Genomic DNA, 25,007 nt, shown 5'->3' on the forward strand with positions numbered 1-25,007 from the left:
AACGAGAACCAAGTCACAATAAAAATGCAAAGCTGCATTGTTGGCAGTTGTTTTTTTAAGTTAAAGTAGGAAGTCAGAAATACAAAGGAGCATATATTTATATGTATCTAAGAAGCCAAAGCCATTTCTTCAGGTTTCATCATACCAAGAAGTTTAGTGGCCTTCTCTTCAGATTCTTACCTCATTAGCCCAGTTAAAATAAGCTGTCTCATTTACGCTTTATGTGTATTTTTTTATATAACATTTTGGAACACCTGACAGCATTATCAGGATGAGTGCAGTAGTGGTGAGCTGTAAGAGGCACACCCTTTTATGAATGGTCAGAATTCCATCAGATATAAAACACATTCTTTTGATGGCAGTAAGATGATAGCAAACAATACTTTTTTTTTTTAATTGAGCATTTTATCCCTTATACAAAAATACATTATTTTGAATACCCTTGGCATCTGGAGTTCTCTTAACATGAGAAGATAATTGATAAGCCATTCATCATTTTGGGCTTCGTGTATATTTTTAAAAGCCAGGTGATTTCTTTATTATCACTTAGAATGTAATCATTGCAAGGGAATGCTGTTACAGTCAGGATTAGACAGTGTAAGTCTTTGTATAGATCATTAAGTTAAAAGTTTATTTTTAACCTATAATGAGAAATGCATGGTGGGATGCTTTTTAAAATGTACATTCTAAGTAAAAATTCATGAAGATATTGTAATTATACTTGTTCCTAAAAATTACTTCACAAAGAAAAACCTCTCATTCCTGGGAAATTTTCTCAATCTTTATTTACAGTAAGAAAGAAAAGCTTCATTTTAAATGTTTTAAAACGTTCTAGTCATCTGACCTTAAATGTGGTTTGATACATAGTTTGCTATGTTCTTTATCTGTTAAAATCTAATTAACCTGTTAAAACCTAATGTTAAACCTGCTTTGTAAAATACTGTGAAAGTAGGGGCTCTTAGTTACTTGTATTAGTAGAGAGCATTGTACAATCCAAGTAATTATTTTTGAATTGATATAGTGTGTTCCCCCATACCTCCCCCTAGCCCATTTCTTTTCTTAATCCTATTTTGATTAGGCCAGTTACAAAAATGTTTTAATTATCTGAGCAAAAGTTTAGTTCCTTTTAAAATACTTCATTCTTTTGAGCCTGTTTGTTGAGCCTTAAAAATATCGAATGTAGTTGCTGACAGTTTTCAGTATTCTGTAAAATAATGCAGTGATAAGATTCACACTGACTAACACTTGGAATCATATATAGCTTAGGTAAAGTGGTATTGTTTGGAATTTTTTTTCTCTTTGTTGTATTCTCCAACTTAGAGATTTACCTTATAAATTTTATAAGGTAAATATATATGACTTATATTCAATTTGTTATAAGTCAGATGCACTACCGCAAACTTCCCATTAATGGGCATGCTTTTAAATGTTGGCCCGCTTGTTTAAAGCAGCACTTAACTGTGAAATTCTAGCTTCATTCAAAGATCTGTTGATGTTGGTTATCATCGTATTTGACCTGCTTTAGCATCTATCTGGTTCTGCCCAGAGAGTAATTTTTATGTTTATCATTATACTTACTGACTTTGGGGAAAGAGGGAGAAGGGAGCAGTTCAGACATTGTCAATTGTTTTTTGATTTCTTGGAGTGATACCAATATCCACAGCCAGTTTTAGATCCCAGGTTCATTTATTTTGGATGTTCACATTTCTGGATCTTTGCCCTGCCCTGTCATTAAATCTCTGCTTAATAAATGCCAGCTAATTTTTATTATTATTATTTTTTTTTAGCTGAGCCATCCTGCCAACCTTTTGGCAGCTCAGCGGCAGCTCAGCTTGGGCCGGGCATTGAACCGCTGTTGCTCAGAGCTCAAACTCTTGAGCGAGCTCTTAACCAACTGAGCCACTTGGCTGGCCCATCCAGCTAATTTTTGTATAACCACAAGTGAGATAAAAATTAAGAAGATAAATCAACTGTAAACAAAAGATAAGAATCACCTATAAGGCATTTTGAGGTGAAATACAGCAAATCTTTGATTCCTTGTAAATTGTTTATCCATTACATTTTTTTTTAAAGATTTTTATTGGGGAATTGGGGGATGGGAACAGCGCTGGGGAATTGGGGGAAGGGGAACAGACAAGTTGCTGTCCTTTGTTCTTCAGTCTAGTTGTGGAGGACGTTGCTTCACTGGCCCAAGTTGGCACCATCATTGCGCTCTTCCCGGGCGAGGCAGATCAGTTGCCGGCTTCTGGATGGCTGCTCACTGCAGCTGCTGGCCACTCACACTGGATGCTGGCTACACACGGTAGCCCATGGCAACCCACTGCAGCAGGGGCTGCAGCCCAGCTCCAGGTTGAGCTGTTGTTCAGCATCTTAGCTGTAGAGGGCAATGTCACTGGTCTTCATATGTGGGATCCGAACCTGGGCTCTCTGGGGTCCCAAGCCAGCTCTTAACCAACACGCCACTCGGCCGGCCCCTTATCCATTATTTTAATGAGTTCTGCCTTCAACTTCTTGAAGGCAGCATTTTTTTTGGGGGGGGGGGTCAGCATTTTTTATTAGTCAGCATTTTTTCCACTGACGGTTTCTTCATAACTGTAAACTATTTAAGAAGGAGATGGAAGGGACGAGTACTTCTACTGAAACACTAAATGCCTTCTCCAGCCCCGCAGGAAGTTTGAACCTAAACAAAAGGTCTGCAGGGGCTTGGAGAGACTTCCGTGTTTCAGTGAGTGGTTTATGTTGGTCTGAGAGGAGGGGGTATTTGCCATTTTTCAGTAGGACTATCTGAGCCAGGAGGTGAGAAAAAGAAACTTGAAAATTTTAACTTTTTTTTTAAAGTGGTTGCAAAGCATTAGACCTACCCATATTCAAGAGTAAGTATGACAAATACAAGTAACGCAGGGATTATCTGTGCTGTTGCTCCCTCCGTTGGCTCATGAATGGAGAGTTGCTGTACATGTGCTATTTGAAACTCAACGTATCCTTTTAATGAACATTTAACTTTTCCTGGGTTTTTAATAAGGATCATTTGTTATACCGCACACCTAAATTGCATCAAATGCTTTCACATCACAAATAGAACTATTTTGTGTTTTGCTTTTAAAATTCTACGTCACCGTATTTTATTTTAAAGAACTGTAAAGTAGTAGCGGGCAGGGAGAAAGACTAGGCCAACTGCCCAAATAAAATGAGTTAGAATTCCAGTGAAACCGAACTAGGTCAACTGAGCTCTTTGACAGCTCTAAAAAAATTTTGTGAAGAAATTGAAGTATTTAGTAATGTCATTTTTTAAGAATTTTAGTCAAAACGTGTTTACTATATGATTTTGCACAGTGGCTTTTATGCATCTAAAAATTGTCGCTGGACTGAGCAACAAAATCATTACAAGTTGGATCTGCTCAGGAAACTGAATTGCCGTGTCCATATTTATTTGAAATGTAACAAAGATATAGCCTGTTAGTGATCTTTGATTTGGTGGTTTATGAATCATACTTACACGTCCCCCTCCTTGGGAAATGATTTCTCAAGTATTTAACATTTTCTCTTCAAGTTCTCCGAAGTAGCAATGATGTAGCATGCCCTACCTAAACTTAAAAGAGGTATTTAGCACTTGTTTGCAGGAATCTGTGCTTGTAGGTTGAGAGTTCAGTCCATATCTGATTTGATATGTATATGCCCTTGCTGGTATTTATGATATGTTTCTATTTCATAGAACTAAACTGAGAGCCTTCCACTTACAAAACATAAGTTGATCCATAGTCAATGGATAGTGGTACATTTTGGTTGCTTTACTGCCCTCCACCTGATTAGGTAACCAAGATAGCATATGTTTTTCTAAAGTGATGTAATGAGGAACAGCAAAACACTTGGAGAATGTTCTGAACAGTTAGGAAGATGACAGAAAAGCAGGTTGACATATCAGAATGTCAGTTATGGGGCAGTTATTGAGCCTTAAGAATCAATGACATTTCTGTACCGTGCGTTTTCATGGATTTTAAATGGTAATATGACCTCTAAATCCTAATTTTAGGAAAAGAAAATCTGATGCATAAAATGTGTATAAGAATAATTATAACTTATGTTCACTTAAGTTTACAATGATAGTATTGCCATTGAGTTTATAAGTCGTTTCATTTGAATGGTTTGTGGCAACATGTAAACTACTCTGTATGTCTTGAAATACAAAGAAGGATATTAAGCACTCAGCTTTTCTGTATGTCAGCAGATTTCATAAAGTTGAACTTTAATTCAGCCATTTAGTGTTTGAGCTGTTACAAAAGTGGAGACATCGGTTTCAATTTTGCATCTTTTATGTGGTATAGAGTCATTCTGGCATTTGGTACCATTCCATTAACATTGTTTTGAGGAGACTCACCAACTCCTGTGAGAAAGATGGATTGGGGAGGCCAGCTTCCTAACGTTGCTATCTGAGTGGATCTGAGGGGTAAAATTACACTGACAACAATAAATTGAAAAGAAGCTTCTGGGTGAAAAGTTTGTTGTTACAGTCAACTTCTGGTTATTTGCCCTAAAAGAAGGTAAAATGGATAACCAACAGTGCTGACTTTGGACCACCTGTTAGATTTCCAGTTTCAACCTCCGGAAATACCCTGCCTTCTCTCCTAAATGGCAACCGTTTCTGGTTTTGATTCTTTCACCCCCACAATTGTATTATTTATTGGACTTTTAGGCTAGAAATAAAGTCGTAATGTAAGTGGTGTTTTTATAAAAGGAACTTAATTAAATAGACCCAAGAGTTATACGAAAAAATTAAAGCATTATTCATACTGGCTTGTCTGCAAGTCACAAATAATTGACTTTTGAACTATAACAATAGGATTCATTCATTTTAACAGGATTCAATAATAGTGACAGGTGACCTTACAGGAATTACAATAGTGTTTGCACCTGTGTTGTTTCGGTGGGAGGGAGAAGACAGGTCCACTTAGTAAACTTTATCAGGAGTTAGTACCTGGCTCAGTTGGTTATTGAAATTCAGTGGGAAAAAGGCTCAATGTAACAATACTTTACAAAATGAACCTTTAAATTCCTTGGATATTTGGTTTTAAGATATTTAATCTTATCTTAATTTTTTACAATCTTTTCTTTTGAAATAGAACTTTATTAATATAAACAATGTTCAAAACTTAGTTTTAAGGTAACTTGTTTCTTCTTGGAGTACTGCATATTGTTGGTTCTCTAAAATGTCCATAAATTAATATTAGCTCCTTATTCTCTAATAAGGATTATGGAGCACCTGTAATGAGCTGCTAGGTGTTTTCTGTACCTGTGTTATATTATCGTGTAGCCTCCCCATAGCCGTTCATGGTGCGGCCTCTGTTAACAGGTGAGGAGTGAAGTCGTGCAAGAGGTGCAAAATGAAGGAAGCGGCAGAGCCAGGGCGGGAACCCAAGTGTCTGGTTTGTCTTCCTGGCTCGTTGCCCTTGTCTCCTTATCCACAGGGTGTGCCTGGAGGCTTTCTGAACTATGTGATAGAATGACCTTTGATGTCCACTGGGTCATTTCTAACAAGCTGGAATGGAGTCATTTACCATAACCAACAACTTTAGTCTCCAGATGTTTAATTCATCCCATGTTACCATCTAATCTGTACTTACAGCATTCCATCCGCTATCTATTATAGGTCAGTGAGTAATGATTGGCCTTGCCTTGAGGTCTAAGGAGTAAGATAGAAAAGGAACAGATGGCAGCTCTTATTAGCAGAAAGAGAGAAGTCATCATTTGCGGAGGGGTATGGAAGAAGGAGGGGAGGAGGAGACTTGATGTGGCCAATAGGGATGGCACTATTAGGCTGGGGACAAGAGGGCACCATGAAGCCCTGTTACCCTGAACGGGGAACACTAAGCTGAGTAGGTAGTTAGCAGTGTGAGGCTGTCTTCTGTAAGGACCTTCCCATTCAGGGAAGGAGCTACACACCCCTAATACAAGGTAGATAGTCATGGTGTCAGTTGCCATGAAGAGAGATACAGTGTATAACTCTGAGATGCCTTCAGGGAGGAGTTTCCAGTCGTCAGAGTAGTGTTTAGGATCATTGGAGGATACTAACAACAGAATGATACTGTATTTTAGCTTAGGGAAGACTTGTCACTGTAGAGAAAAATTTTGTAGACTAACAGCATAACCCTTAATGAAACTACATTGTTCAGTGTTTGTATTTCCTAAGTCTGTAAAGACTTACTAATCTACATTTATGAACATTGTACTAGAAGACCCTTTCAAAGAATGTTAAAGACTGGAAAAGAAGCTAGTTTTGTACATTTGCTAATAAAATATACTAAGTGTCCTTTTGTTCTACATTATGTTTCAGAGTTTTTAATTTTGTAGCTATATGTCTGCTTGAAATGTTACTTGCAGTTATTGAACAAACCTCTAGGTGATGCTAAGAGACTTGAACTTAATATTGTGGAAGATCAACGATGCTTTTTTTTACCTGCCTGCTCCTTATGCCAACCAACAGTAATGGCCAGAAGCTGGCATCGATTCAAGGGAAGGGTTGATGTAGAAACCAATGGTTTCTGTCCAACGCACACATGCTGTTTCCCAGCTGAATGTTGGAAAGAAGCCAGCTAATGGCCAATTTTAAGTTGGATTTATTCTCTTGATTCCATAGCGTTTGAATGTTTCATTCTCCAGGTGTGCAGATTATTCTGGGCATGTCACTTAGTTAAGACCAGAAGAGTGGATGCGTTTTTTTCAGTGGAGCTTACAGCTATTCTTGAGGTTACACCTGCTTTCCCTTTTGAGAGGGGAGTTAGCCTTGTCATAAACTATTTTTTAAAATTTGTTTAACAAGATATTTAAAGTACTTTTGATTATAAACATTTTTTTGGGGGGGTCTATTAAAGACAGTTGACATAGAAGGGAAGTTCAAGATAGAGCTTGTGTGCCTGTCCCTGGCCATTTTCTTTCCGTTTTCTTCTGGTGTCTGTGTTGAACAGGAATTAATGTCGTCAGGCCCCTCCCTGTCTCTCCCGTGGACCTTCACCCAACGCCCCACCCCAGAAGACTTTGCCTGCCCTGCCCTTGAGGCCCTAGAACCTGCTTCTGCACCCACTACTAATTCAAACTGCCCTGTCCTGGATCACGGTTACAGGTTCTTCTCGGCCTGTCATTGGACATGGTGCTGCTTAGGTTCCTCTTCTGACCCACGGCTCTTGCTGTGTATTGTCAGAATGCATAGTTCCAGCCCCAAGCTGCAGGGACCTGTGCATATGTTCAGTGTGGATACGTGACTTGCTGGTCTGTGGGTGTAAGTATACTATTTACTGGTGTCATCTGGGTACCTCTTGTCAGCACCTCCAAAGGTAAACTCATTATCTCACCACTGCACAGAACAAAAAATAACCCACTCATCCTGTTGTATTCTCTGGGCAGAAGGCACGAGTACCCTAACCGGAGACATTCTCCGGCTCCTGGCCGCCTCAGGGTTTTCTCTAAGTCCTTGGATTGGGCTGAGCATCCCCTCCACTGACCCCTTTCAGCTTCGCCTGCCCTGTGATGTCCTGTCACTGTCCGCAGGCTCCTGCAGTAGGGCCACCCCTCAGTCACCTCTGCCTCCAGGAGCTGGTGCCCAGGCATGGCTCTGCAAATGGCAGCGTGTCGTTTAATAGAGGGCCCTGTGGTAGGAAGGCAGTTTATTTTGAGTCTTACAGTCATGAAAAACTTAATTGTTTTTAAATATAAAAATACTGTGGCAAAGATTCACAGGTATCATGCCGGAGTGTTCATTTGGGATTGATGCTTATTTGAAAATTCAGGGGTTTGGGTAGAATAATTATGTTAAATAATTGCCATTGTGTGGCTCACATTGGAAATTACAGACTGTTGTGATAATACGGCTCAAAGACAGATGCAAAAATCTATTGTAAGTAGAAGATCTTAAGCCTGTGGGGAAAGGTTAGTATCCGAAACCTTAGAGTAAAAGGATTTTTAAAGCGGAGCCCATAATCTACTGAGAAGAAATTGCCTGACCCAGGTTCATGTGTCAGCTGTTACATGACTTAACACGTACCTAACCCCTTGGACCTCAGTTTTCTCATCTGTAAAATGGGAATGATACTGGTGTCTCTGATAGGGTTAGGACGATTATGAGTAATACAGATAAAGCTCATAGCATAGTGTCTGCCACATGACTGGTACTGTCTGTACTGGGTGTTATCACACAGGCTTGTGGTTCAGTTCTGTAACTGACCTGTTACTCATTGAAGCCCAGTACTGGTAAGAGAGAGGAGAGGAGTTTTGCAAGCTTAGTCTAATGGAACAGATTCCATTGGGTTCTTTTGAGCCTGTAATGTTTTACTTTTTGTAAATGGGAAAATTATGCCTCGTGCTTCCTCAATTAGAGCAAAGAGAGCATTTACTCTCCCCAGGGGGAGGGGAGTGAGTGTGTTGTGCGGACATTAGAATTTTGCAAATTAATTTCTTCATTTAATGCTTAAGTCCTGGACCTGCCAAGGCCAACTGTGTTTTAGAAAAGAAAGGCTTGTTATGTTTGAGTGATGATTGGATTGATGCTAATATCAAACGTATGCTCACTTAGTGTTTCCTAGTACACAAATTTTTTTTTTAAAAGATTTTTATTGGGGAATTGGGGGATGGGAACAGCGCTGGGGAATTGGAGGAAGGGGAACAGACAAGCTGCTGTCCTTCTGCTCCTCAGTCTAGTTGTGGAGGACGCCGCCTCACTGGCCCATGTTGATATTAACATTGCGCTGTTCCCGGGCGAGGCAGATCAGTCGCTGGCTTCTGGACGGCTGCTCATGGAGGCTGCTGGCTACACATGGTAGCCCATGGCAACCCATTGCAGCGGGGGCTGCAGCCTACGCCTGGCCAGTGACTCACGGCTGCCCAGCTCCAGGCCGAGCTGCTGTTCAGCATCTCAGCTGTAGAGGGCAGCGTCACTGGCCCTCATATGTGGGATCCAAACCGGGGCCCTCTGGCGTCCCAAGCCAGCTCTTAACCAACGCGCCACTCGGCCAGCCCCCTAGTACACAATTTAAAGTGAAGAGAGGCTGTGTGGTCTGGCCACAGATCATGTATTTCAGGCGCTGGCTGTGCTACCTTGCTCCTGTGTGATCACAGGCAAGTAGTTAACCTTTCTGACCCTCGATTTCCTTATTGGTGAAAGGGGGGTGGGGAGGGATAGCGGTGGTATTACTGGATTACTAGGGGTTAAGTGCAGCCTGTTAACATATATACATTGTAAAGTATTTACTATGTATAGAATGTGTCCATAAATTGTAGCTGTCACTGTTACAAGTTTCATAACAGCACATGGGAGACCTTGTTTTAAAGCATTTGTGAAAATTATATAAAGCATTTGATTTTTTCAATCAGAGATGGCGTTTACAGCTCTCTTTAAGACGATGAAGAAGAGTGATGTATGTCTCAGGGTGAAGTCCGAGGATAAGAAGCTTGTTTGTAAAGGAAATAAGGGAATTCCAGTGTGAAAAACAGTCCCTAACCCTATTTTTGACTTCCAGTGAAAAATATCGTTTAGTTGATAGGAGATCGTTGTCCCAAAAAGGAGTATCATCACTCATGGAACAGTCATCAAACACCCACTGTGATGTGTGGGCTACTGTAGTAGATGTTAGAGATTCAGGCATGAATGAGACTTGAGCTCTGCACGTTAAAACCTTATAGCTGGGGTCTCAGGGACCACGCTATTAGCATGGCATGCTTAGCTGTCAGTGTTTAAGGAAAAAAGCCTGTATCTTTTAAATCTGTTTTCTAATACTGATACATTATTTTTAAGCTTTTTTTGTTTCATATTAAAATAGTCCTCATGCTCCCGAGTTCTGTTTTCACAGGAAGACGAATACGTGTTGGTGTTTGGGGGGAAGTTTTTTTTTCAAAATTGAATTATTAAATAATGTACATGATGTTGAATGGAATGAAGCTTTTTAGCACAGTATGCCTTTTCTTTGGGTAGGTGACTTATTGAAGGGGTTTTGAACACTCCTAGAGTAGAGCATAAGAATTTACTTCACTGTTGTTAACTAGATGTTATTAACTTCTTAAATCTGCTTCTTTGTTCTTTCAGAGTTACTGGAGAATGTAACCCTAATACATAAACCAGTGTCATTGCAACCCCGTGGGCTGATCAATAAAGGAAACTGGTGCTACATTAATGCTGTATCCTTCTCAGATGCCATCCCCAGGGCTGGCTGACTACAGTTTTCTCTTCCTCAGCTGCATTTGACTTATTTCAGCTTCCTTGGGGGCATCTCCCCTACATTTTTTTTGTTTTTGTTTTTTTTTGTTGTTTTTTTTTAGCTGAGCCATCCTGCTACCTGTTGGCAGCTCAGCAGCTGCTCAGCTCGGGCTGGACTCAAACCGCTGTTGCTCAGAGCTCAAACTCTTGAGCGAGCTCTTAACCAACTGAGCCACTCGGCCGGCCCTTCCCCTAAATTTTGGATCCAGAAACCTGGGTCCTTATGTAGTCTGCCTACCTTGTTTATAAACAGTTATTCCTGACCCCCCCCACCCCCCACCCCACCCCCCAAAAAAAGATTTGTTGACTGGGTAATGCCAGATTAGGCAAGTTTTCTCCTTGTTAGAGTGGCCCGAAATAATAGGGCAGTTACAACTGGAAATTTAGTTTTCATTGATTTGGTTATTTTGGTTGAATCAAGCTCTTGTATGTAAACTACGGATTGCAGAGTAAACCCTTATGTGGATATCACAAGGCAGTTATCCCCGCGATGGTTTGGTTTATTCCCTTTTGTGTTTATATATCTAAGGTCCTTGGCGTATTTAGTTTTATATGCTATTGGGCTTAATGTGCCTTTTGGAAATTTGGCATGTCTGTTTCATTTCCTTTACGCTTCCTTTACTGCCAATATTTAGACACTGCAGGCACTGGTTGCTTGCCCTCCAATGTATCACCTGATGAAATTCATTCCTCTGTATTCGAAAGTGCAAAGGCCTTGCACGTCAACGCCCATGATTGACAGCTTGTAAGTAAGGTGCTTCAAAATGTGTTGATGGGGTGGGATTTTCCTCTCTGATCATTAGAATTCAAATCGTTTAGCCAAGTTCTTAATATCCTGCAAATAAGTCTTATAATTCTGTTTTTTTTAATTTACTGTTTATATATGGAACTTAACCAGAAATAGAATTGGAATGTTGTTTATCTGTGTTTAGATCCAGTTGGATACATTTTAGTGTTTACCAGTTTATCACTTAACATATACCAAAAACTTATATAGGAAAGATTTAAGAACTCACTAGCTATTATAGTATTGGTGACCTAAAATTTGCTGTCTTCATGCTAATTAATATCCTTAGCCATTGAGGCTCTTTAGTAAAAGCATGTCTTGTTAAAAAATGTACCACTAAGCATTTTTTTCCCCCTCATGTTTAGTGTTCGGCTAATGAATGAGTTTACTAACATGCCTGTACCTCCAAAACCCAGACAAGCTCTTGGGGACAAAATTGTGAGGGATATCCGCCCTGGAGCTGCCTTTGAACCCACATATATTTATAGACTCTTGACAGTCATCAAGTCGAGCCTGTCTGAAAAGGTTTGGGACTCCTCTAATGTAGCCAGTATAAAGTGTTGCCTTTTGCTCCATTTTGTGCCTTACCTGTTGCTTATTCAGTGCTTGCCCTCTGCTTTAAGTGCTGTGATTTGGTGGGTGTATTCAGTAGATGGAGTCTTTTGCTTGTGATGGAGTCAATTGCTCGGATGAATTTAAAGAGTACGGTGATCATCATCATAAATCAGAGCCAACTCATGTGTCATTTACTGTGCACCAAGTACTCTAGTAAGTTCTGTACATGTATTAAAACTTAACTCTGTGAGTAAATTATGATTATTTTTTCCTTGTTACATTTGAGAAAAGTGAAGTCGTCGTTCAAGGTCACACAGCAAGTACGTGGCAGAGCCTGGCTTGAGAGTCAGCCCCTTAACCACTGCATGGTGTTGCCTTTCAGGAAGAGTGGGGTTATGGGGCCTGGAGTGGTGGCAGTATTCAGAAGAGCTTGTCATCAGTCATACTCAACATGCTTGAGCAGCTGGCTCCTTGGATCTTTGACCCAAAGGAGGCATTCAGGGCTGCTAATGTCACAACTCCCGGTGTGAACGAGAACCCTGGGGTTGTGCAGTAAGGCGGCCCTAGACAACTAGTCCTTCTGTCTCATTTAAACAAAAGAGCAACTTTTAAATAACTTTTTAAAATATAAACATAATTACATATTGTAGAACATTTCAGAAATACAGAAAAGCATAATAAAATAAACCTCCCATTAGTTCTATCACTTAGAAGTGTTTCACCTGTCCCCCTTTCCTCCACCCCCCCCATCTCAACTCTCCAAGGAAAAATTCATGATTTGGGGGAAATCTCTTACATTAAAATTTGTTGAGAATTTAAGAGGAGGCATAGTTTGACTATACAGATATTACATTCCAGCAGGTCTTGGCTAGTCATCAGTTAAAACTAATGTGATCATCTTTGACCTTTTCAGGGTCGACAAGAAGATGCTGAGGAATACTTAGGCTTCATTCTCAATGGTCTTCACGAGGAAATGTTGAACCTAAAGAAACTTCTCTCACCAAATAATGAAAGTAGGTTATGATGTATTTGCTACAAAAATGTGTGAGAACATTTTCTTAAGAATCATTTTAAAATACATGTTTATATGCTCACATATCCACTTATTAAGAGCTCACTCAAGAGTTTGAGTTCTGAGCAACAGTGGTTCGATTCCTGGCCTGAGCTGAGCTGCCAACAGGTGGCAGGATGGTTCAGCTTTAAAAAAAAAAAAAAAAATCACTTATTTACTCATTAGGCTAACTAGTTATTTTTACATTGCCTATTCTATATACCATCAAGAATGTTATATTTGGATAAATCCTAATGACCGCTGGATTCTGCATCTGTTAACATGTTGTCATTTATCTTCTCTACACATGCGCAGAGTATATACACGTTTTTCCTGAATGATTCAAAATTAAGTTGCAGGTAACAGTTTAGTTCATCCCTAAATGCTAAAGCATGCATCTCCTGAGGATAAGAATACTCTTCGATGTGACCAGCGCCCTTTATCAAATTAACAAAACTAACTGTAACTAAACAGTACTATCTACTTTCCAGTCCATCATTAAGTTTCTCCAATTGTCCCAAGACTGTCTTCCCTAGCAGTTTATGCAAGCAGGAAGCCGGTAGAGTCACACATGTTGTGTTTGATCTGGATGTAGAATACACTCTGATTTTGTTTTTAAAAACTGTAATTGACAAATTTCTGTAGGTGATGAATGTAGAACTTTTTATTTTATTTTTTATTTTTTATTTTTTTAGCTGAGCTATCCTGCCACCTGTTGGCAGCTCAGCGGCTGCTCAGCTCGGGCCGGGAATCGAACTGCTAATTGCTCAGAGCTCGCACTCTTGAGCGAGCTCTTAACCACCTGAGCCACTCGGCCGGCCCTAGAACTTCTTATTTTTATTTTATTATTTTTTTGCTGTTCTTGTTGTAAATAATAGCCTAAGCAGACTGTCTACTTTGCAGAACTCACTATTTCCAATGGACCCAAAAGCCACTCAGTGAACAAGGAAGAACAGGAAGAACCAGGCGAAGGAAGTGAGGACGAATGGGAGCAAGTGGGCCCCCGAAATAAGACGTCAGTCACTCGCCAGGCGGACTTCGTTCAGACCCCAATCACTGGCATTTTTGGAGGACACATCAGGTTTATGCTTTTCTGGAATTATTTCGTGTTTGCCTTTTTCAGGGTTTTGCCATGTTGCTAACGGTGTAAGACTTGTCCTAAGACATTTGCACTCGATGGTTTGCCTTTACACTACTGTGTCCTCTCTTTTCCCGGCCCTCTAATGCTTCTCTTGTCAGCCCCTGCTGCTTCCACATGACCCACTGTGGCCTTTCTGCAGAGGGTGCTGCCCCCCAGGGCCCCTGTTGGCCATAGCGAGCTCCTCACTCGCCTCCATCAGCCCTTCCCTTCCCTCAGTCTAGCTGCTCACAGGTGTAGGAAGAGAAAGACAGGTGCATCGAAACACATATTTTGTTAAGAGAAGGAATTGATGGATCTGACTGGAGGGATTTTAGGCCCTGGGACCAAGTGAGTTAGAAAGTTAAGGGAGTGTGAAGGGAGCCACTTTTACATAAAGGAGGCCATGTGACCTAGGCTGGGGTACCTGGGCACCTCCTCTGCTCCGGTTCCCTTAAACCAGCAGCTTTTTGCTCATTCACCAAGTCCGTCTAAAAGGTTTTTATTTATTTACATTAGAGTCACTTGGTACCACCGTGATGTGGAATTCAGGAAGACTTGTACTGTCTCCAGGGAGTGTACTCATCCACAGTCTGCTTTCTTCTCTGAACCCCTCAGCAGACCATACCGGGATGGGGTTTCAGCGAGACTCAGACTTTCATTGTCCCAAATGCTGTGTATCCAAAAGAAATAACACCCGTTCAAGATCCTGAGAGTTAGTGCAGCCTCTCCCTGCTCTGAAACAACTTAGACTGAGTACCTCTCAACAGGCCAATGATAAACCTCAGAAAATCTGTGCCGACTCCCTTACAAGCTACTCAGGGATGCCGTAGGACTGGAGTTAGAAGCCAGTGGTGCCACCCTGTGACTGTGACGTCATATTTGTGCCCTTTGCTGTGAGCTAGACTCTCAGGGCCCCTTTCTATTCTGAAGTCTCTTCGTGTCAGCCTGTGGTCAGGTGTGCTCTGGGGAATGCCCAGCCTCCAACCCCTGCTGCTACAGCTTGGTTTTGCCAGGTACGGTTCCTTGGTTTGAGCCGCGTTGAAAGAGGGAAATGCATCTAGGTCTGTGAACGGCAGTTTGAGGAGGCTGAATATGCCCTTAGCTTTCCATCAGCCCAGCAGCCTGATGCTAGCATGCTTGGTGCAGTCACTTAGAGATGGGAGAGGGAGACGGAGGAACAGCCCAGATGGATGTCAAAAGAGCAACATACTTGAAATTAGTGATTGATACTTCTTTTTGAAAAATGGTAAAGGAACGATAAGGAATTGCTTCTTATGCTTTAGGGCCATCTTTTCTCTATATGTCAGCCATCATTAAACGTGATTCTTTATTTAGACCAGTTGAAAGGTTTTCTTCTAAAATCTACCCTCTTCCAGTGGTTTTTCTTTTTCTCCAGAAAGACCAGCATCTTTCTCCACCTTTTTCTCCTGAGACACTTTTGATAAAATCCTGGCCCTTTGAGTCCAGATGACAACTTGATTTCTTCACCAACTTTTTATTACTGGTTTTCCCACTGTTTTTCTTCAGAACCAAGGGAATGGCTGCCATTCTCAAAGCGTTTACACTCAAAAGGAGTGTGGAGTCACTAGCTAAGACTATGTGTCGGGAAAGCAACTTATGAAAATTGAACCCTATGCAGGAAAGCTTTTAGCTCGCGCTTCATGCATCTGCACTGTCAAGTCCGAATACCTGTCCACACCCATTTTATTCCATTTATAAACTAGGTCACTCAGGCTGCAGAAATAGAATCCTTGTTGAATTCTTGGAATGTTTCCTTGCTGAGGCTAAGTGCGAGATGGGCCGCACACACAATTCTTACTCAGAAAACTTAGAAAAAGAAAAGTGAAATGAAAAAACCAGCTAAGAAAACAAGGATGAATTGGCACCTTTCCTCTTGAGGGTGGTACCCCTGTTTCCTGGAATGTTAACTTGTTTTTTATTATATGCACCCTGCTCCTCTTCTTTGTAAGTCATTTTTGTGGGGGGAAAATGCCATTAAAAATATTCTGTTTACCTTGAGGTTTCCTCTATTTTATTAGAGCAGGCTGTGATACTTTGAGAAAATGAGAAGTGTCAGCATTTTGAGGCCGTGGCAAGATAGTGACATTTATTAACTGGTGCGTTAAATAAAGCGTAGAGTGGAGGTGAAGGAATTTGGAAGATGAACTATGTTTTCTTCCAGAGCACTTGAATTGGGAAAATTATCAACTGGTGGATTTAGTTGCTAGAAATACTTAGGAGGTGGTATTCAGCCAAATTATTTTTAAATTCAGTGTATTTTTGGCTTTTCTGTTCTCCCGGGTCCTGTGAAAGTGATGTTGAAGAATCTCATTTTTAGTGTTTATTCCTCTTCTTTTGATGGATAATCTTAAGAGAAAGTGGGAAGGAGTGGTCTCTTAAATTTTTTGTTTTTGTTTTCAATTCTTAGGTCTGTGGTTTACCAGCAGAGTTCAAAAGAATCTGCCACTTTGCAGCCATTTTTCACGTTGCAGTTGGATATCCAGTCTGACAAGATACGTACAGTCCAGGATGCGTTGGAAAGCTTGGTGGCAAGAGAATCTGTCCAAGGTTACACCACAAAAACCAAACAAGAGGTATTTTCATGGTTGAAGCACTCTAGTGTGGTGGAAAGAACGGAGAATTAGGCATGAGGACAAGTGGATTTGAGTTCTGCCTCTTAAACCAGTTGCTTACCTTTTTGGACTGAAGGATTCCACACTTTTAGATGAAATGGTTGAAACAGATGATTCTAATAACCTCCTTTAGCTCTGAATCGTGTAGCACAAGGTAATGGCCTTGAAGATGATTTATCCTGAGCTACGTTTAATTTTTTGTCCATCTAATCATGACCCCACAAAATCAATACTACCCCTAGCACAGGCTTACTAGCTCATTTCCATTCCTGATGTCATAGAGCCCAGTGTCGTTGAGATTAGGAGGCAAAAGAGATTCATAACACATCTGTTTTGCGTTTGGTCATAGGTCTTCAATGCAACTGAGATAGAGGAAGTAATTGTTCTGGTGCCTGGTACTCTTTGATTGGATCTAAAAAAAGATACAGCCTTTGAGCCTTCCCATCTTCAGGAGTAGAGAGAAGCAGGTGATAGCTTAGAGTGGTGTGCTGGTCAGCTTGCTCAGGAGAGGCGGAGAGTATTCTGCTCTTTGAGGGCTTATTGGTTCCTCTCTGTCCAGATGTGCCTGTCGATGCCCGTTTCCTACTCTGCAGTTGAGAGTGTCTCCATCATACATCCGAGACTGTGGCATTGAATGCATCGGAATGTGTTGGGTAGATGAGTGCGGGCTGGTTATGGGCAGGACCTTTTTGAACAGTTGATAGTATTCCTGTGGACCTCGATTCAAATAATAGTGTGTAGTGGCCGCAAGGTGAGCAAAGAGACACCCCAGTGAGGAAAACCTGTCAGCTCCGTGCATGGCTGAGGCAGACATACTCTTGCCTTGCAGCTTGTGCTCTGAGTGAAGAAGAACAAAAGTAGGACATGGAGACCTTCCGCTCATCTGGGGTCTCCTGCTTTGGATTGGTCAAGCCAGCCTCTTGGGGGATTTGCACAAATTATGTGTAATGCTTCAGTATATTTTCTGATTGCTTGTCCTGGGTGGTTTTGTTTAAAAATGAAAAAAAAAATTAAAACAGCCATACTATGAGAGTTATTAAGAAACAAGTTTATAAACACATACTTGAAGGTACTACCACCTCAGTTTTTTTGTTTTTTGTTTTTTTTTTTTAATAGTTATGCCAATTTGTCATTAATGCCACAGAGCAAAAGTTCTTAACTTGAATTCACAGATGGGCTCAGGGACCCAGGGATCCTCCGCAGTTGTGTTTACAGGGGTATATTGCCTTTTTCTAAGAAGAATGTCAGTAGCTGTCAAAGGTTTTCAGAAGATCCCACGATCAGGAAAGGTTGAGAAACACGGCCACGTACTCGAGGAGTCAGCTCTCAGAGGAGGTCTTGGAGGGAAGACTGAGGTGGCATCTGCTGCCTGACGTATGACGACCGGTGTGTCCGGGTGTGCTTTGTCTTAGGTTGAGATCAGTCGAAGAGTGACTCTGGAAAAACTTCCTCCTGTTCTCGTGCTGCACCTGAAACGATTTGTTTATGAGAAGACTGGTGGATGTCAGAAGCTTATCAAAAATATTGAATATCCTGTGGACTTGGAAATTAGTAAAGGTAATAAGTAGATAAGTCAGAAGTGTTTATGGTAACAGTACTCCTGGAGACCAGTGATTTTGACACCTTAGCATTGTTGTAGAAGGTCAAGGTCAAGGAATTTTTTTTCATGACTTTTTGTTTTCAGTTTTTTTACTTTTAATAGACCTTTATATTAAAATTCTCATTAAAATGGCTCTTAAAAATAAAAGCAAAAATGAATAAACTATATAATTTTTCTTGGTTAGAAAAATAGGTTTTGTCCATCACAATGAGCATCATTTTTCTATAAACATTTTATAGATTAATGGTACAAAATGATTTTCCTTATACTGCTTATTAATAACTCTGTGGACCAGCCTGGTTAAATGGACATTTTTTAGTGAATTGAGAATGTTTCCCATAGGTCACTAGGGGGTTTCTCTGATCTGGTTCCAGTGACGTGTGTTAGATTTGTGGCACTCTGTCAGCCACACGTCTCCGTCAGGTAACCAGGGCTCAGCAGTGTCGGCACATTCTGGCAAAAGCACCAAGTTCAAGTTGTCTTGCTAAAAACACAACTTGAAGGAAAACGTCCCTTGAAAGCTTCAGAATTTGTGGAAAATGTACTGTGCAATACTAAAGCTTGATTGGGAGCATAACACGAGAGGTGATTCTCAAAATATCAAGGTGTTTGGAAGACAGAAACGAGGATGTGGGACAGCATCCCTGGGTCTTGTAGAGTCCCTGGGTCCCTGTCACCTTCCTCCTCCTCCCCTCCCCATAGTATGACACCCACGTGGCACCCACACTTGACGCCTTCCAGGCCAGGTGACTCAAGAACTGGTGGGTGGCTGCCTTCATGTTTATGATCGGCTTCACCTCCACCCCAGGGAGGTTCCATTTCCTTCCGCTTCAGGTGCAGACTCTGGCTCCGCAGCCCCATTCTCAGCAGTTGCCACTTTTGGCTGGTAGGTTGGATTCCTGTGCCCTTTTATGGTCCTTCCTTTCTTTCTCACGGTGAGCTGCTTCATTCACAGGCAGCGTGTTTTTCCGAGTACAGTGGAGGACCAGAGTAGGGAAGAAACCCCAGCCGAGAAGCGTGTACTGGGTCATCAGTCCCTTTTTGCATTGCTGTCAGGAAACGGGGTGCACCGTGTCTGCAGGCGTCCTTTGACCCCCTCTTGCCCCCAAATTAGCCGTCTAGATGGGCCGACTTGTTTTCTACACTGATTTCATTTGCCTAACTTCTGTTATTTTTCTTGCATTTTTATATCAGCTACCACCTCAAATGCTTTCTAGAAAGAGAAATCATGTGAATGAGGACAGGAGGACTTAGCTTAGGTCGTGGAGGTGGGGAGTAGAGAAGGAACCAGGAATGGCTGCCAAGAGCAGCCCTTCTCAACATGAACTGTTCCTGGCATCTCAGTGGTGCTTCCACAAAGGGGAACTGCATGCATTAAGGGCGAGAGGGCCCCCGGCCTACACCAGCCGGTAGACTAGTACCTCTGTGGAGAAACCATTTCACTCTTTCACTCGCATAATTGAAGTTTTGTGGTCTGATTCACATGTAAAACATTTTAATGTTTAGGTTTTCTGGGACGGTTTCATTTTGGTTTTTGCTTTTAAGTGGGCAACTATCTCCCCCCACGCCAACCCCCATTTTTTAGAACATCTGCTTTTAAAGGGTTTCTAGCATGAGCTTAATAGGTTCAGTATATTCCTCATATTTCTTTAATGGGTTGGTGGCTGGTTATGTCTGTTACTATGTACTGCACAGCTCATTTTTATGCAAATAAAGGGGTGGAGTTTTGTTTTTCTGGTCCGCCAGGTGTTTTACTTGGGTGGAGATTGTTGTTGCCCCTTTTCTTCTGTTACTCTGAGCCTTTCTGTGAGTGCTTTTATGGATTGGGGCTGCTGATATTTTGTTTTTCAGAACTGCTTTCTCCAGGAGTTAAAAATAAGAACTTTAAATGCCACAGAACCTATAGACTCTTTGCAGGTAAGTCAATTTGTACAACATTATTTCCCTATTAAAGCAAGGATGAAAGGGTTTCTACTCAATGCACACACAATTTTGCCATAATACTACTTAACATAGAGAATAGATTTCACTATTGGTATCACTATGGACTTTTTAAGTAGGGAAATCATTTGAAAATGTGTGTTTTACCTGAAATGTGGTGCTTGGAATTTGACAGAATATCCGCTTGGCTCTAAGCTCAACGTAAGCCTTTGTTGGATGTGATCTCTTCTGTCTCTGGGTTAGAGGAGCGAGTTTAGGCTGCCAGGCTAGAAATGTGAGAATGTGACCTTTACCTGCTGCAGTTGTGGTACCTGTGAGGTGACCGTGACATCAGAGTGGCCGTGACACTGAGTCATTCACCTGGCATTCCATATACCCTCTTCCATACGGCGTTGTTAGGTGTGCATGAGCTCACACAGGCCCCTCAGTCACAGGAATCCCCCAACAAGGGGGTGATGGCACATCCCATCCCTGAACCGGGGGCCCTAAAACCCCTGATCTCCTGGCCTGGGGCCTCCTGCTGTGCCAGCTTGTCCACCTTGTATTCTTCCTTCTATTCTTCCTTCTCTTTTATGGCCTGAGTCTCTTATGCCTTTGAGGCTTTGTATTTCTTAATAGTTGTCATTTGCAACAATTGTGTTTGCCTTTCTGGCTGTTTTTATTAGAATTTTCTAGCTTCTCTGTCATCCCTCCTTTTATGTTGTTTTTGGCGAGCCTGTTTGTAATTTAAAATGACACTACTGTGTATGGACCCTCACTCACGTATTAACCTTTCTACTAGATACCTTTTCCATAGTATCTCATTTATTCTTTACAACTGAGAGGTACGTGGTGGTATTCCCATCTTCTAAAAGAATAAACTGAGACTCGGACCCAAGAGGAGTATTCACTACTCTGTGACCTTCAGAGCAGGGCTCCACATTCCTCTGCCCCCTAGCCACTGCCAAGGTCGTAGGCTGTTGGATTGGGTCAGCGGTGAGGTCCTGTGCCCATTAGCAGGTGTTTGGCCCGGTCAGCTCTTTTTTCCCACCAGGCACTTTTCCTTCTCACTTGCTCTTTTCCCCCAAGGCAGCTGCCTGCTGGAACCCAGACAAGGTGGCAGTGGGTACCTTGCCTTCGTGAGTGTCTCCATCCTTGCCCTGCCTTGGGATAGACCCTCTGAGGCCTCGGTCGGCACTTGGGCTCTGCAGTCCACCCCTGCGACCAGAGGAGTCCCCAGGGCCCATCCTGCTCCCTGAGATTTGGGACCAAGGTCGCACTGGGTGATAAATTGTTTCTTTGCCATGTCCCTGCAGTCCCCTCCCTTGGGGCTCTTGCATTGGAAGGTTGATGATCAAGGGCAAAGTTTAGGAATTCCTTGTCTCCTGGTCAAGGGGCCCCTGTGAAAGTGCCCAGGATTCGTACCTGAGTCGCTGTCACCTGCACTCCTGAATCCTCATCTTGAGTCTTCTAATCTCAGAAATAAGGCCACTATATTTCTTAGAATTTTCTGTAAAATATGAGTAAAGAGGTACCTTGTAAAATGGTTCTGATTGTGGGACCAAAGAGAACGAGTTAGTAAAAATTAAAATGTATGAGCTTTTAAAAAGCGCTCTCATTCTCGGTTTTGTTCCTGTCAGGTGGGCTTGCCAGGTGTCTGTGACAAACTGCTCGTACTACGTTAGTTTCCAGGGCTGCTGCTTACGGACCTTGAGCATGTGTAGAATGCTCTCTTCTCTTTTGAATTTTTAGGATGGCAGCGTGTTACAGGACAGACAGATGAGTTAAACCCCCAGATCCTTAAAATCCTATGACTTGTCATTTTAAAAAAGTTCTTACCCAAGTCAGTTAAGTCTTGGAGTTGAAAATCCAGGACAAGCACCTCAAAGTGGATTTGGGGGTCAGAGCCCCTTCTGTGCCCTGTGGCAGCCTCTTAATCGCTGTGACCTGCTGTACAGGATTAGTCTGTGACCATGTGTTGTTCCCGTCGCTGGTTTCCCATCTGATCACGCTACAGTCTTGCTGACCTGTGTGACCAGTCCTGTTTGTCATGTGTCTGGCCAGTGCTAGGGCCATAGTGTCCTCTGAGCCCCCAGCATAGAGGCTTCTTTGTGCAGAGCCCAGGTGTCTGTCCAGTGATTGAAGCCATAAGCACCGTCCTCTAACCCCCCAAGGTCACTGGCCCGGGGTAGACTCGGACCTCCCTAAAAGTGACAGCTGCTAGAACCCAGTGACATTCAGGCTTGTTTATTGCTGAAATTTACCACCAGCTAAATATTGTGCCTCTCCAAGTGACTGTCCTTTATGCCACTGCTGGTGGTGCACAGCTCAGCACTCATCTCCATGATTTCCCTGGAGTCCGTTTCCCTCGCTCAGGCTCGCGTCTGTCGTTGGCCAGGCCACCCCTTGGCCCCTCTTCACAGGAGGTGAGGGATGTGTCCTTTGGCCGTCCTTTAATGTCTTCATTGCATCTTTCAACAGTTAGATTTGTTTTAGGCCTTTGACTAAGGCTTCTTGATTGAATTACAGGATTTTTAAAAGTAAATCAAGTATTTTTTTCTCTTAAAACATTGTGGTAGAAAAACTGGAAAACTTTTTAAAAGGACAAAAGAGTGATGGCTCGTCTCTGCAGGGTGCTCACAGCGGCACACTCAGACAGCCTGGCTGGGGGCCCTGGTTCCTCTCCTGGCGTGGGTGCTGTTGGTCGTCATAGAAGACAATCCACAGAAAACCTAGGAGTCTTTGTTTTCATGTAATATAAGCATATTCCTATGTCACAATTGTGTGAAAAAATTCATCTTATTGTAACACAATTCACTAATCATTCCTTTTAGTGGGTATTTAGGTTTTTCCATTTTGTTTTTCACTGTTATAAAATCTTTGGCTAAGATTCAGAGGTGGATTTGTTTGTCCCTCTGTTGGCTCTGTGGGAGAATCTCTTTCATGGTCCGCTTTCCAGCATTCTCTTTCAAGTAGTAAATATTAAAACAGTTGATAACCCTTGCCTGAAGGACTGACAAGTGAGACAAAGCCCCGTTTAATTGCCTTTCTTTCACTGTTTGTGAGGGATCGAACATTTTAAATATGTTATTAAGATGTATATGTATAACTTTATTGCAAATTGTTTTAAGGTTTTTGTGTTTAAATAACGTTGCTTTGTGTCATTACATTTCCCTCTCCCACCCACTCTGGGAAGGTGTTTCCCAAGAGAGCCAGATGTGCGCAGGTAGTCAGGTGGGTGCCTTTAAGCGGCTGGTGTGCAGTGCCCCTCTCACCGGGGCGCCTCCCGGGCCCTCTCTTCCAGTGGTCTACCATCACGGCAGCAGCGCGACGGGTGGCCATTACACGACAGACGTCTTCCAGATCGGTCTGAACGGCTGGCTGCGCATCGATGACCAGACGGTCAAGGTGATTAACCAGTACCAGGTGGTGAAGCCCACTGCCGACCGCACAGCCTACCTCCTGTATTACCGCCGAGTGGACCTGCTGTGACCGCCTGCGCCACACGTGCCCAGCACCCGCTTCTAGGACGCCGACTCTCACTGACTCCCTTCCTCTCTTTAGTGGCGCTTTAGAGAGAAACTGTTTTTTCCCTTCTGCAAAAATGGGCTCAAATGAAAAGGAGATGCCTTGGGGTTTGTGCGGAACGTACTTGATGTTGACTTCTAACTTCCAAATCAAAATCACTTAGTGGAAACAGACTGTCGCTTGATTTAAGAAATTACACAAAAACCCATAATTTTGAAATAATGCTGATTCCTGAGTAAGAAGGGGGGACTTGCATTTGATTCCCAGTCTAATTGCTTAGTAGAATAAATCCTGCACCAGCAACAACACTTGTAAATTTGTGAAAATGAATTTTATCTTTCCTTAAAAAAAAAATGAATTTTTTAATCCATCACACTTTCCTTCCCCACCCTTTAGTTTTTGATAAATGATAAAAATGAGCCAGTTATCAGAGGAGAAATAGTGCTTACTTCAAAAGAAAAAAACCAAACACACAAAAAAATAAGTTGCTGGTTCCTAACAGGAAAAATACATTTTAATAATTGTGCGATGAGAAACTGCTTACAAACACATTGCAGATCAAATATTTGGAGTCAAGATGTTATTCACATAGATGGGTGATTGCAACTTTATTGCCATTAAAAGATTTCAAATTGCATTCATGCTTCTGTGTACACATAATGAAAAATGGGCAAATTAATGAAGATTGATCTTTTCCTTAAGTCTGCTCTGTTTAATTCTGCTGCCTGCTCTTCTATAATGCTGCGTCTCTAATTGTACACAGTTTAGTGATACCTAGGAGTATAAAGTTGTCGCCCATCAATAAAAATCACAAAGTTGGTTTAACGCTGTGCATGGTGTTTCTTTGACCGCAAGTGCTGTTTCCGGTTACGTGGAATCCAGGCTGACACAACTGCACCTCCAGAGTTAAAATAAGCCTTTCTGTCAGCCCGACGTGTCTGTGAAAGCTGAACCAAGACACAGGTTATGCGCGTTTGATATTTCCAAGGTTATTACTGTAGGGATTTGGGGAAATGGGTTTTTTGAATCTTCAAATAGCAGAAAAGGGAGATAAACTGTCCCTCTGTTGTTCCTGTCTCCGGCATTTTCAGCACCGCCAAAGTGGTAGGTTTAGGTGATGGCCTAGCATCTTTTTAATTGTGTACCACTGGGACATCTTAGCAGCGTTGGACGCCACCCTCAGGAAGAGGTGGAGAGAGAGATGGCAGACACATGCAGGTCAGGGCACCCCCGTGGCTCTAGTGCCTCTGGTTCTCTGGATTTTGGCTCCATGCAAACAATTCATAGTGATATCCTGGGCTCTCCAGAGAAGTGACTTTACGTGGCCTGACCTGACTCCCAAGCTCTACTTACCATCTGGCGTTCCTATTTATAGCCCGTGCCCCTCCGTGTTCAAAGCTCACTTATAAATTACAGTCCTACCACTGGCCACTTAGCTACTCACCCTGTTGTAACCCCGCTCTGATTCGCTTGGCTGACTTACAAGTCATGTTACACTTCTCATTAAAATCATGTACAATTCTGATGGAAGTCGTGGTGTTTGGAAGGCAGATTAACTTTGGGGGAAGCAACCCAC

The 25,007-nt window shown here is 42.1% G+C and overlaps 1 protein-coding gene across 1 annotated transcript in view; it reads left to right on the plus strand.

The window, feature by feature from the left end:
* USP10 (ubiquitin specific peptidase 10) overlaps nucleotides 1-24,256 on the plus strand; it is a 65,463-nt gene extending 41,207 nt beyond the window's left edge. Inside the window, exons 5-13 of the mRNA XM_019635197.1 lie at nucleotides 10,067-10,158; nucleotides 10,873-10,982; nucleotides 11,390-11,549; nucleotides 12,493-12,592; nucleotides 13,534-13,711; nucleotides 16,179-16,344; nucleotides 17,796-17,940; nucleotides 19,835-19,900; nucleotides 23,208-24,256. Of these exons, the coding sequence (XP_019490742.1) occupies nucleotides 10,067-10,158; nucleotides 10,873-10,982; nucleotides 11,390-11,549; nucleotides 12,493-12,592; nucleotides 13,534-13,711; nucleotides 16,179-16,344; nucleotides 17,796-17,940; nucleotides 19,835-19,900; nucleotides 23,208-23,395 (1,205 nt within the window). The 3' untranslated portion in view covers nucleotides 23,396-24,256. The remainder of the gene's footprint in view (nucleotides 1-10,066; nucleotides 10,159-10,872; nucleotides 10,983-11,389; nucleotides 11,550-12,492; nucleotides 12,593-13,533; nucleotides 13,712-16,178; nucleotides 16,345-17,795; nucleotides 17,941-19,834; nucleotides 19,901-23,207) is intronic.
* The last annotated feature ends 751 nt before the right edge of the window (nucleotides 24,257-25,007 follow it).

The sequence above is a fragment of the Hipposideros armiger genome, unplaced genomic scaffold, assembly GCF_001890085.2.
Source record: "Hipposideros armiger isolate ML-2016 unplaced genomic scaffold, ASM189008v1 scaffold_19, whole genome shotgun sequence".
Classification (NCBI taxonomy): Eukaryota; Metazoa; Chordata; class Mammalia; order Chiroptera; family Hipposideridae; genus Hipposideros; species Hipposideros armiger.